General features: G+C 44.8%; 1 protein-coding gene across 4 annotated transcripts in view; it reads right to left on the reverse strand.

The window, feature by feature from the left end:
* ANKEF1 (ankyrin repeat and EF-hand domain containing 1) overlaps nucleotides 1–7,731 on the reverse strand; it is a 33,940-nt gene extending 26,209 nt beyond the window's left edge. Inside the window, exons 1-2 of one of the 4 annotated variants that reach the window (XM_073339621.1) lie at nucleotides 7,670–7,731; nucleotides 40–427 (exon numbers count right to left, since the gene is read on the reverse strand). In XM_073339621.1, the coding sequence (XP_073195722.1) occupies nucleotides 40–385 (346 nt within the window). In that variant the 5' untranslated portion in view covers nucleotides 386–427; nucleotides 7,670–7,731. Of the gene's footprint in view, nucleotides 1–39; nucleotides 428–1,704; nucleotides 1,813–7,384; nucleotides 7,569–7,669 lie in introns of those variants that run through there. The other 3 variants (XM_073339622.1, XM_073339620.1, XM_073339624.1) reach the window with 3 other exon arrangements.
* Between the last annotated feature and the right edge of the window lie 5,009 nt (nucleotides 7,732–12,740).

Below are 12,740 nucleotides of genomic sequence, written 5' to 3' on the forward strand. Positions count from 1 at the left end.
CTTTTTCTGTCTAATATGATTAAGAGGAACTCTTTTTACCTTTTCCTTCATTATCAACTATGGTCATGTCTGCCTCGGCCTTCGCTAGTTTATCCAAGGCTAAGTCGTGGCCTAGCTCAGCTGCTTTCATTGCAGGAGTGCGTCCCATTCGGTCTTGAACATCTGGATGAGCTCCTTGCTCCAGCAGGAAGTTGCACATGTCTATGTCATTTGCGATGCATGCCAAATGAAGGGCACTATAACCATCAACAGGCTCTGTGAAATTAATGAGTTCTGGGAATCCAAGTTTGGTCAGCTTCTCTATCTGCCTCTTGTCCTTTTGGCGAACACATTGGAGAACTTTGTAGATCTGCAAATCTTCAAGTCTTTTGTCCGTCAAAGACATCCTTGATCAACTGAAGCTAGTCTTCTTCAAAGGGAAGGCTTTCTGGACAAAAAAAACACAAAACACACGTGTGAAGTTATTCTCCTTACAAGCCATAATGGGTTTTGATCCAAATCGCATTTATGTCAGTTAAAGTTTTTCATTTTGACTTCAGAGGTCACTGAGCAGCCTCATAATTCTTGATTTTATATGGGCATATATATAATTCGAACCGTGGCCACTGAGAGCTGCGGGGGGGCCGTGCTTGCAGATGTCAATGTAAACAAAATGTCTTGCATCCCGCCAGCGGATTACCCTGATGGGCCGCATGCCAAAGGTTGCCAACCCCTGTACCAGCCTATAATTTAACGAACTACCTTTCCAGAGAATGTGGAATCTAAATATCACAAGGAATTAGATTATTATTTATTTATATTTGTATTACCATAGCTCTCAGCAGCCCCAGTCACAGACCAGTTCCCCATTGTGCTAGGTGCTGTACAAACACGAACAATAAGATATTCCCTGACCCAGAGAGTTTACAATCTAAGTGACAACCTGTTTAGGCAAATACTTGGATTGAAATGTTAAATTCTATTCTGTGTCGGTTCTTATACCATCCTTGTTACCATCGCATCCACACACCACCTGGTAGCATCCTAAGCAAAAAGACTAACGTCAGTCATGTGTGGTTTGTCATTTCATCCTCAGACATTTGATGATTCTGTCAAAGGAAATAAATGCAGTCGCTTGTAACAGGCAATCATGAATGTCTTGTATACTGATGCGAGCTGCATCCCACGGTTCTCGCCCCAGACGGAAGAGAACTCAGAGGTGCTCTCCATTCCGGATCACCAGGGAAGCTGTAACCCACAAGGGAGTTCAGCTTGGAATGTTAACAAGCCACTGGGAGCAGAGACTCTACACAGCAAGTCAGCACGGGGGCCTGGCCGCTACGGGCAAAGGGGCGTGAGCTCTGCAGGGCTGGGGTGTCTGAAGATGCTAAGGGGAACAGGAGGAAGCCCCTTGTAATTTGCAGTATGAATTCTTTGCCTGTAGTCATGTTCCGTTGCCTGCTGGCAGAGGATGCTAGGGAAGACTGGATTCACTTTTTAAAAATCTGACATGTTTTAGTGGAGCCCTTCTTCTCCACCCACCTTGTTGTTGATTTGCATTGTGGTAGTGCTTCGAGACTCTGGTCACTCTTCCCCCCTCCCGCCGCAAAAAAACACGTACAACTATATTATTACAAGGCACAATTGTGCCTGGCCCTGTGCTGGTGGCCGGGTGGGGGGAGTGGGTGCGCAAAGAGTCCTTCAGCTGCTTTGTGTGTCCCTTACCTCCAAGCAACAGCCAGGCATGCTCACAGTCCCTTCTCCTTCTTAGTGCTCCAGAGGTAGATGACATCCCAACATGGACAAGGAAGAGTGGGAAGGTTCCACCCCGGCCAGCATAAATGGCTCCTCACCAAAAGGAGAGCACGCTGTAACACCCAAAGGGATGGGGCAGGTTGTGCATTCCCCGTGTGCGCTGGTGAGCTTTGGGAGGCACAATCCCTCCAAGAGCTCCCCTCTGGGGCCATGAGACTCCCCAAGTGAGCGGTGCCAACTGGCTCTGTCATTAGCTGTACCCTCAGGCTACGAGATCTTCTATCCAAATGATGTTCAGGAAACCCAAAGTTATCCCAGGAGAGAAGTGGAAAGAGGAAGGACATACAAAGCTCCTTGCTCTCTGGAAGAAGTGCAAAAATCCTTCATTGTTCTATCTAAGACCTAGAGACAAGAGTACGGGCCAAGTTGCCACCCAGCTGGTGATAACTGGCATAGCGCCATAGAAGTCAAAAGAGCTACACTGACTGATTTACACCAGCTGAAGATCGGATGATCTTGATCAGAAGGGCAACAAAAATGATTAGGGGTCTGGAACACATGACTTATGAGGAGAGGCTGAGGGAACTGGGATTGTTTAGTCTGCAGAAGAGAAGAATGAGGGGGGATTTGATAGCTGCTTTCAACTACCTGAGAGGTGGTTCCAGAGAGGATGGTTCTAGACTATTCTCAGTGGTAGAAGAGGACAGGACAAGGAGTAATGGTCTCAAGTTGCAGTGGGGGAGGTTTAGGTTGGATATTAGGAAAAACTTTTTCACTAGGAGGGTGGTGAAACACTGGAATGCGTTACCTAGGGAGGTGGTAGAATCTCCTTCCTTAGAAGTTTTTAAGGTCAGGCTTGACAAAGCCCTGGCTGGGATGATTTAATTGGGGATTGGTCCTGCTCTGAGCAGGGGGTTGGACTAGATGACCTCCTGAGGTCCCTTCCAACCCTCATATTCTATGATTCTATGATTTATATAGTCAAGTGTTGCTTTTATGTACAAATCTGAATGCGATGCAGTACTTGTCAGTGATGCATTTAGGAGCAAGTCTTACTTTTTCTTCCCTTCCATATCCCACATAAAAGCCTAAAGACAAACTTTAGGTTCCTTCTCACTGGAATGGGGACAGTTAGGCCATAGGTTTCCCACGTAGGAGCAGTGTCTCAATTTAGAAAAATAAGTATTTGCCAGCCACATGTAGTACCCATACATAACAGGGGCAATGTTCAGCGTGTCTGGCTTTGTTTTACGGGACATTCTTTGATTCAACACACTGAATGTAGCTTTTTTGTAACCTTAATTCGGCTGACTTGTGTGCACACATTATGACACTCTCTTTAATTACACGATCGCATAATATTTATTCCACAGGATCTCTGCCCCAGTAAGTACACAGTATGGATGGTGCTCACTGAATGAGCAGCTATTCACTATCTCGTTTAACCCTTAGTGTTCAGTATGTGGGCTTAGGTCTTATTTACTGCATACTATTCAAGCCCTGCTCTGAATCCAGGATTATTAATTTCCTCTTGGGCTCATCACTGTGAATGCTTCACAGACATTAATTTTCTCAACACATCTATGAGGTGGGGTAGTATTATCCCCATTTTACAGATGGGGAACTGAGTCATAGACATTACGGTCACAAGAGTCTACTAGTTTTGGGTGCCCACTCTGAGATGCTTAAGGTCTTAAAATTCCAACAGCTTATTTTACAGCACTTTGTTTGTCCAAAACACAGCTCTCAGTGACTTGAGTTGCAGTTTTAAGTGCTTACAACATGTGCACATCCAAACCCAGATGTTTCAAGTTTGGTGCCTGGAAAATGAGGCTCTCATAATTAGCAGCCACCTGTGAAAAGTCTGTTTTAAGTGACTTGCCCAGCATTACATAGGAACTGTGTGGCAAAGGCAGAGATAGAATCTAATTTTCCATGGCAGCAATCAACTTCTTTAACCACAAGACCCTCCTTTCTCTTATAGCAGCTCCCAGTTTCATTCACTAAATATCTCCCAACTTCTGCAACAAATGAAGCAGGAGTCCTCCAGACAACAGCCTCCTTCACTACAAGCCTGATTCCAACCCAGAACACTGCCCATCCTGTGCTCTGAATAAGGCAAGAGTCCTGTGGAATAAGAGTATATGATCATGTAATTACAGACGATAGCATAATGCATATACACAAAGGGACCAAAATAAAGATGCATAGACAATCTTAATTCTGGCATTTCCTAACTTTAGAGCAGTTGACCTTGCTACCTTACTGTTCTTTTAATAACTAATTTTGTGCATATTTTTTTAACCCTGAAAAAAACAGGTTCCATCACGTGGAACCATACTGATCTCCACAAGGGTCTTCAGCAGGGTCGGAACTGTGATAGCCACAGCAGAGACCTCTGCTACTTGAGCTAACGGAGTAACTGAAAGCAATAGTAGGCTGCCATACGGACGTGGACCAACCACTAGGAAGGGATGAGTCACATTTTGCCAGTGGTTTCACAGATATTTGTTGACAGATTTGGGAAATAGTGGGTGCCATTCCAGGCTCTAGAAGGGAGCATGCGCCAATGGCCACAGACCCTTCTGCTCCTCTCTCCTCCACAAAGGCTGATCCCTTCTGGGCCCTGTCCCTTTCAGCCTGTCTCTGTCCCAGTCCTGTATTTCCCTCCCAGCACCTAAATCATCCCAGTCTTCCCCCAGCAGCTCCTTGTTCCTGTCTCCCTCTCCCCAGGCTACTCATCTGAATCCCCTCAAACCTAAGCTCCTCCTCGCAGTCCCACTCTCTCACACCAGGCTCTTCAGCCAATTCCCAGTCTTCCCTCTGCCCCAGCTTCTAGTTCCATTCTCCCCCCAGGTTTCCTCTTCCTTGTCCAATCAGTCTCAGTATCCTACTTCTCCATGCGGCTCCCCCTCTCCGGCCAGACTTCTCATCTGATCTCAGTCTCCAGCAACTTCTTCCTTCTCCGTGCTCCCTGGGCACCAGCAGCGGGAGTATGAACAGCAAAGGAAAAAGATTTCCTGCTTTCAGTTCTAGTGCCCAACCTCCTGCAAATGCAAGGAAAGTCTTGCTTGGCCTCTGCATCCCTAGGGTGGAGCATGTCCAGTGCAGATTGAACTTTCAGAGAACTTAACTGCCAAACTAGCATCCCTACTGACCAGGTGCAAACTGATTTTTCAGAGGCTTATAATTTGGCCAATTTTCGCAGGTTTTCACAACAGCCGCAGAAGGCACTCCCCTGACACTAGCATGACGTCCCTGTCAACTTTCAAATCCCTGCTCCAAAGCATGGTGGAGTTGGAGTTTCTTGTGAAAATGGTTGTACAATCTTTTTTAAAAACATGGGGGAAAAAAACAATATTTTTCCCTAAACTCATTCTTGGAAATAGCTGAACCATTTTTGCCGAAACTTTTCTAAATAATTCGTTTCAGACAAACACTCAGCATGGAAAATTCCAGCCTAAGCAGTTACAGTCTGTCAAAGTTATAAACAACTGAAAACAGGCCTGGGAAGTGTCAGGGAATGTTAAAATATGGGTGATGTTACCAACGCCAACTCTAATTCTGTGCAATTTGCAACTACACTGGTATTGATTTTAAAAAAATATTATTCAGCATCTTGCTAGTCTGCGTTGTTAAGCAAATATTTGGAACGGAACTCATTACATAGTTTTACCTGTGACGTATTATTCTTTGTTGGGAGGAAGGACTGATAGCATAGCTTTGAGCCAGGTATACTCTGGTGAACATCTCACACAGCTATGCCAATAAACCTAAATCAAAACCTGTAACACTTCTGTCTCTCTTGATAAACACTGAGGGAAACTCTAGCTAATCGTGCCAGATTTCATCGTGGTTTTGTGATGGACTAGGCTGAGAATCAAAAAGCTCATTTTAATTTCAATTTAATTATTTTTCCAGTGCACCAATTAGCAGGAAGATCCTTTCAAGCAGATTCCTGTTTCTTTGTGGAACTTGCCAAACCAGCGAGATGCACAAGGGGAAAGCTTTTCAAGGGCACACAAGTGTGAGTTAGATGTCCAACTCCCATTCACTGACTTTCCATGAAAGCTGGGGGCCTAATTGCCCCTTATGTCTTTGAAAATCCCCCCCACTGTGGCCTTCTCAAAGGCCATTATCAACTATAAAAAAAAATATCACACTGCTGCCAGATTTTTTCCCCTGTTATTGTTACCAGCAACACCTACTGCACAATCCTGCAAACACCTACATATGCACTGTGCTTTACTCACAAGCGTAGTCTCAAGGATTACAATGAGTCTTTGCAAGAGCAAGGCCTTAAGAGTCGAAAAAAGAGAAATGTTTTTTCCTCTTTTTGTTTAGTGCGTGCATGTGACAGCACTTTGTGTATATTGTTGGCTCCTTGCCCACTGTGTGTGTGGGAGACACACCCAGCAACAACAACAAAAAGAAACACTTAAAAAAACAACAACCCTGGAAAATTGAAAACCACAAAAATTGGCAGAGAAATACAGGGACAGGTGCAGTCACTGAAACTACTTTTATTCATTTTCTAAAAGCTAAATTTCAAGTTGACAATGTCCCTTTTAACAATGACTGTTCACAAATCAGTAAACAAAGTTATCAGACTTTTTATTTTAAAAAAATAAGCATTTAAAAATTTATAATTAGTTTACACATTGACTGTATCTAAGCATGAACCTTATAGTGTGACATAAAAGAACGTAACATGGTAACAGTACTCCCATGCATTTATTGCTTTATACAAATAAAGACTCCATTTGACTCATGTTTAGAATCATAGAATATCAGGGTTGGAAGGGACCCCAGAAGGTCATCTAGTCCAACCCCCGTTTAATGGGACCTGAGCAACGACGTCTGATGAAAATTTATCCCAGGACAGCAAATAACTACAAGGCTCCAGTTAAGGCTCAGATGGATATCCCCTTCCCTTCTACACCTTTTAGTTTTAAACTGTATGTCACTTCTCAAAAAATGTTCTGTTCGGACAGAGATACACTGTATAGCGTAGAGCGAATGGACACTGCAGGGACTTCACACCGGACTCACGCACCCACCTAGAAAATTAAAAAGCAGCGCCACGGTCCGTTTCTAATTTGTAATTGCTAAATCTCCAATTCCTATTCCGAGCTCCTCCTGGGTGGACCTCCATGGAAGGTAGAGGGGTTCCACCCTGGTGCAAGGATCTGCCTGGGCAGATCCACTGCGCAACGGAGGTGTAAGGGCCAATCCCGAGGGCCACGGGGAGAGGCCTGCGGCTCAGCGGGCCTTGAAGCCAAAGAGCGGGGGCTTAATGTATCCATTCTTCTGCCCTGGCACGCCACATCTAGGGCGATTGATGAGAAATACAGTCACACAGCCATGGGATCACATCCCTCTCCCACGGACAGGCTGCTCCCTAACTCTACCGAAGGGTTCGGAGAAGGCAGCAGAGCCGGCAAAGCACGGGCCAGCCCCGGGGCCTCCCTCCTGCACAGGCCAGGGCCCAGTGGAGCGCCGGCCGGCGTCCCTATGTCCAGGCTTTGGGGACAGCCACCGCGGCACCTCTACCGCACCTCTCCTCTAGGGCGACCAGATGTCCCGATTTTGGGGTCTTTTTCTTATATAGGCTCCTAGTACCCCCGGTCCCGATTTTTTTCACACTTACTGTCTGGTCACCCCAGTCTCCCCCTCGAAGGACTTGGCCAGAGTTCCCAACAGCGATGCACAGGGATCCCCGCCCCCGCCCCCTTCACCCAGTGCTAAAATGCAGCCACCTCTGGGGGCGGGCCACCGCGCTGGAGCTGCACCCTGCACGAGGGCTCGGGAGAGAGGCGGGCGGGGGGAGGGGGGATTCCTGCCCCACGTGCACTGGGGGAGGTCCCTGCGCGTGCTCCCTTGTGACGTGCTGGAGCGAGGGGCGGGGCGGACCCAGCACGAGCCCCGGACTCACCTCCCGGCGGGGAGCAGCCGGCCGGGCGGCACGGCTCAGGCGCGCGTGCGCGCTGGAGGGGCTGCGGCGCGCCCCGAGACAGGCCGCGCGAGGGACGCTGCTACCCCGCAGCTCCCATAGCAACCGGCAGCCCCGCCCGCACATGCGTCATAATGCCAGGCTTGCCCCGCCCCCGCGCGGGGCGGCCCCGCCTGGCGCGCGCTGCAGCTGCGGGGTGGGGTGACTCCAGCCTCTGTGGGCAGCTGCTCCCCCGGGCCCTGCGCCTCATTCCCCCCTTCTGGGCCCCAGTTCCCTGCACCCCCTCTCCTAGTCTGCAGCCCGGCTCCTTGCCCCCCTCATCCGCACCCCCCATGTTCCCTGCACGTCTTCCCCGCAATGTGCATGATCCCCCCCCCCCATTCCCTGCTCGAGTTCCCTATGCCCCCCTCGTCCGCCTGCCTAACTCCTCCTGAAACCACAGGGAAGATTTGCACTCACCATGGTTTGGGATGTTGCTCCTCTCTGCCCAGGCCAAGGTGGGGCCCAGGTTGCTGCAAAGCTTTAGAAAGTGGAGGTGCAAAGGGAGGGGGGAAAGACCAGTAGAGCCACCTTTCCCCCTGTGCAGTCCCCTGGAAAGGAGAGCCCCTTAAGGTACCCGTACACGAAATGTGGTACACTGTGGTTCTCCGAGTCCTGCAATTCACCATGCAAAATGCACTGCAAGTCACCGCTCTTCTGAGCAACAGGCTTCCCCTAACCCCCACCCCATTTCCGCTGTTGATTTGTGCAGGCGAGTTGGGTCTTAACATCCCTGTGTAGCAACACTAGGGGTAGCAATGCTCCAAATATGAGAGCGCATTCGGATCTCCTCGCATTTCTGTCTTTAGAGCGCATGGTCAGAAGAAGAAGTGAATGAAATGTGTGTCAAACCCATGCCCAAAATTCCACAGCTGCTCCCGGAGGATTTCATGTGGCTGTGATGTTTTGGGGATCACCCAGACCAATAACCTTGGTTTTCTTAATGCATGCTGCTGTGGCTCAGTACTCTGACACCAGTAGCCAGCCTAAAAGCATAAGAGTCACCCTGGCTGCTCCAGCCTAATTACTCCTTGCAGGGTAAAACCTTTATACTTTTAGGTTGTCTGCTGATGTCAGGGCTCTGCAGTATAGTATAGTATAAAGATGCCCAAGGTTACAGGGCAGGTGGTGACAGAACCCCTTAGTGGCCTGGGTAATCTCCAAAATGTGACAGTCATATAAAATCCTCAAGGGGCAGCATCGCTGAAAATCCCACTTGGTGTGCATTCGAACGAGATATTTTGGGGAAAGATTTTGAAAAAAAGTGTAAGAGACTTGAAGCACAAAGCCCTTTTAAAAATCTTGTGCTCTTAAGTCACTTAGAAGGTTTTGAAAATTCCACCCTTTTTGATGAGTGAGCTATTTCTTTTATGTCCATTTTGATCAGTGTCTGATTTCAACATCTGGGCCCAGACTCTGCCTGCTAATCTGCACTCAACTCTCACTGAGTTCAACAGGAGCTTCATGGACACCGGTTGTTGGCAGGATCAGACCCTTGCATTTAACATCAGTTTGGTTATCATAATCAGGCAAGTTATCCACTTCTTATTCAAGACAACTGTTAAAACATCCCCTCTAAAACACTTTCAGAACCAACTGAAGCATAAGGCCAAACCATTGCTATGTATTAGAGCTGTCAATTAATCGCAGTTTTAATTGCACTGTTGAACAATAGAATACCAATTGCAATTTATTAAATATTTTGGATGTTGTTCTACATTTTCAAATATACTTATTTCAATTACAACACAGAATACAAAGTGTACAGAGCTCACTTTATATTTTTTTAATTACAAATATCTGCACTGTAAAAATGATAAAATGATATATTTCAATTCACCTCATACAAGTACTGTTGTGCAATCTCTTTATCATGAAAGTGCAACTTACAAATGTAAATTTTTTTGTTACATAGCTGCACTCAAAAACAAAACAATGTAAAACTTTAGAGCCTACAAGTCCACTCAGTCCTACTTCTTGTTCAGCCAATCCTTAAGACAAACAAGCTTGTTTACATTTAGGGGAGATAATGCTGCCCACTTCTTATTTACAACGTCACCTGAAAGTGAGAACAGGCATTTGCATGGCACTGTTGTAGCCGGCATTGCAAGGTATTTACATTCCAGATATGCTAAACATTTGTATACCCCTTCATGCTTTGGCCACCATTCCAGAGGATATGTTTCCATGCTGATGATACCCATTAAAAAAAAATGAGTTAATTAAATTTGTGACTGAACTTCTTGGGGGAGAATTGTATGTCTCCTGCTCTGTTTTACCCACATTCTGCCATATATTTTCATGTTATGGCAGTCTCAGATGTTGACCCAGCACATATTGTTCGATTTAAGAACACTTTTACTGCAGATTTGACAAAACGCAAACAAGGTACCAATGTGAGATTTCTAAAGATAGCTACAGCACTCAATCCAAGGTTTAAGAATCTGAAGTGCCTTCCAAAATCTGAGAGGGATGGGGTGTGGAGCATGCTTTCAGAAGTCTTAAGAGAGCAAAACTCCAATGCAGAAACTACAGAACCCAAACCATGGGTTGAGTGCAGTTATATTTTGTACATAATTCTACATTTCTAAGTTCAACTTTCATGATAAAGAAATTGCACTGCAGTACTTGTATTAGGTGAACTGAAAAATACTACTTCTTTTGTTCCTTTTTTTACAGTGCAAATATTTGTAATAAAAATAAATATAAAGTGAGCGCTGTGCACTTTGTATTCTGTGTTGTAATTGAAATCAATATATTTGAAAATGTAGAAAACATCCAAAATATTTAAATAAATGGTATTCTATTATTGTTTAACAGCGTGATTAATCGTGATTAATTTTTTTAGTCTCTTGACAGTCCTACTATGTATCAAATATCTTAATCAAAAGGGGCAGCGGTGCATAGGCAGATCCAGGTCCAAAAGAAGAGACATCCTGCTGCCACAAAACAGGATGGCTCCTATTGCTTCATCTCAGTATGTGAGCTCTTTACTGCTTCTCCTAACAGGAGTGCCATGTGCATGGTAGCTGCTTCCAGCTAGCACTTGCTTATGGTGGGAACCTGAGTTAGCCAGACTGTGGGCCAGTTATTACTTTAGATCAGCTGATCATTCCTGGTTTGGCAGAGGTACAAGCCCCATTGCATTAGGCTGGTGTCACAGTCATTGTGCTTTTGTATGGCAGGACAAAATGTTGTCTGCTCACCCATATTGTTGCAGTGATTGCTGTATTTTTGGGCCTTCCGAAAGCAAGACTTACACTAATATGGGTGGCAAAATTCTATGCTGAGGAACTTTTGCAAATATTTCTTTTTCATTTTTGGTTTTTAAAATAGACAATTCAAGATGGGAAATGCCAACCTGATTAATTTGAAATGTAGTTTAATGCCAAAATACAGGAGATCCAATTAAGCACACACACACTCACGCACAAATAATAATGATACCTTCAAATTAATACATTATGGGAACTTCTGAGATTTGTATTCTATTCTAAGTGGGGCATAACCTCCTTCTATAGTGACTGCCTCATTCCCTCAGACCATGCAGTCTGATTGCCCTATATCCTGTCATGCTCTTGAGAATGATGCTGGGGACTCTTGATTCTAAGGGGAAAATATCCCTTTTCAGCAGCTGTGGAATAGAAAAATTAGGTATTTCACAGCATCTTTACCCCAAGAGTGAAGTCTGTCTCTGCCTAGACAATTGCCACTATGACATAAGGGAACTGCCCTGACCACACTCCAAGACAGGACTAGATCAAAATCCTGCATGACAAATTCTCAGCAACATAAGCCGTCAGAATTGAGATCCCTGAATAGAAAAAAGTCATCAGAAAGAATTATACAGAAATTGGAGCCTGACACCGCTGGGTTTGTTGGCGTACCATTAAAAACAACTAAATATCAAGGCTCTAAAACTGAGATACCCATCAAAATGCATTCACAGGAAAATGTCTAAGGAAGTTTCTTTTTAATGAAGCTGGATTTGAATGAAAAGCCCATGTTTACAGATGAAAGCAAATGTTGACATTAAAGAATCATCATGTTTTCCATAACTGCCCCTCCCATTTCTAATAAGGTAGCACAGAATGACATATACTGACTCATAACAGTGAAATAGAAAATGGAGAATTATTAATGGTAAGATTAAGAGCTTTGATAGTGATGTTTTTAATGATTTGTAATTATGTATAGTGAGGGAGTACAGATGAGATAAAACTTAGGCCAAGTCTTTGCTGGTATAAATGTGGCTTTGCCAATTCTTCTTTTACATAGATTTGCAACTCTGCTTAAAATGTTATTGCTGAGAGAACAAAGGTAACATGTCGTGTTGGAAGATGTAAGTAAAAGATACACAAATGTGTAATGATAAATTAAAAAAAAACCCTTTTCCTGGGAAGGCCCTGGGCAGGGTGACACAAAAACAACATGAGCTAGAAACTGCAAACTCAGCACAAAGTATCTAGAAGTTGGGTAACTGAAGCTTGTGCATGCATAATATATGGGTTACCTAAAATCCAAACAGTTGACATGCTAAAACCACTTGGATAAAGATTAAGTAATCTGTAATGTGGAAATATATAAATGACCTAACTGAACATGGGCCCAAACTTAAGAGACACTGGACCAGAAAACTGAAGAATGGGACTGCCGGACCAGGCCAAGAGATCATAGAGGGTGAAACTATCATGGCAAAATGTGGCAACTTGGACCCATTTACCAGTTCTGTCTTGTCTGTTGTTATATGTCTGGCATAAATGTATCTCCAGACACTATAAGTGACAATAATTCTGTTGGCAATTGTATAAATAAAGGTGAAAAGTGATTAAGACTAAATTAAATAGACTTGTGACTCAGTTTCCCAACTTTTTAGCTCTTCTTGGTTGACAACTCAGTTTTGGAGATGAGCCAAGTATGATGCCATGTCAGAGGTAGAGAGACTGAATTCACTAAGGAAACATAAATGGTGCAGAGCCTTGACTATGCCACAAAGATTTGTGACTGGAAAAAA

The sequence above is a fragment of the Lepidochelys kempii genome, chromosome 3, assembly GCF_965140265.1.
Source record: "Lepidochelys kempii isolate rLepKem1 chromosome 3, rLepKem1.hap2, whole genome shotgun sequence".
Lineage (NCBI taxonomy): Eukaryota > Metazoa > Chordata > Testudines > Cheloniidae > Lepidochelys > Lepidochelys kempii.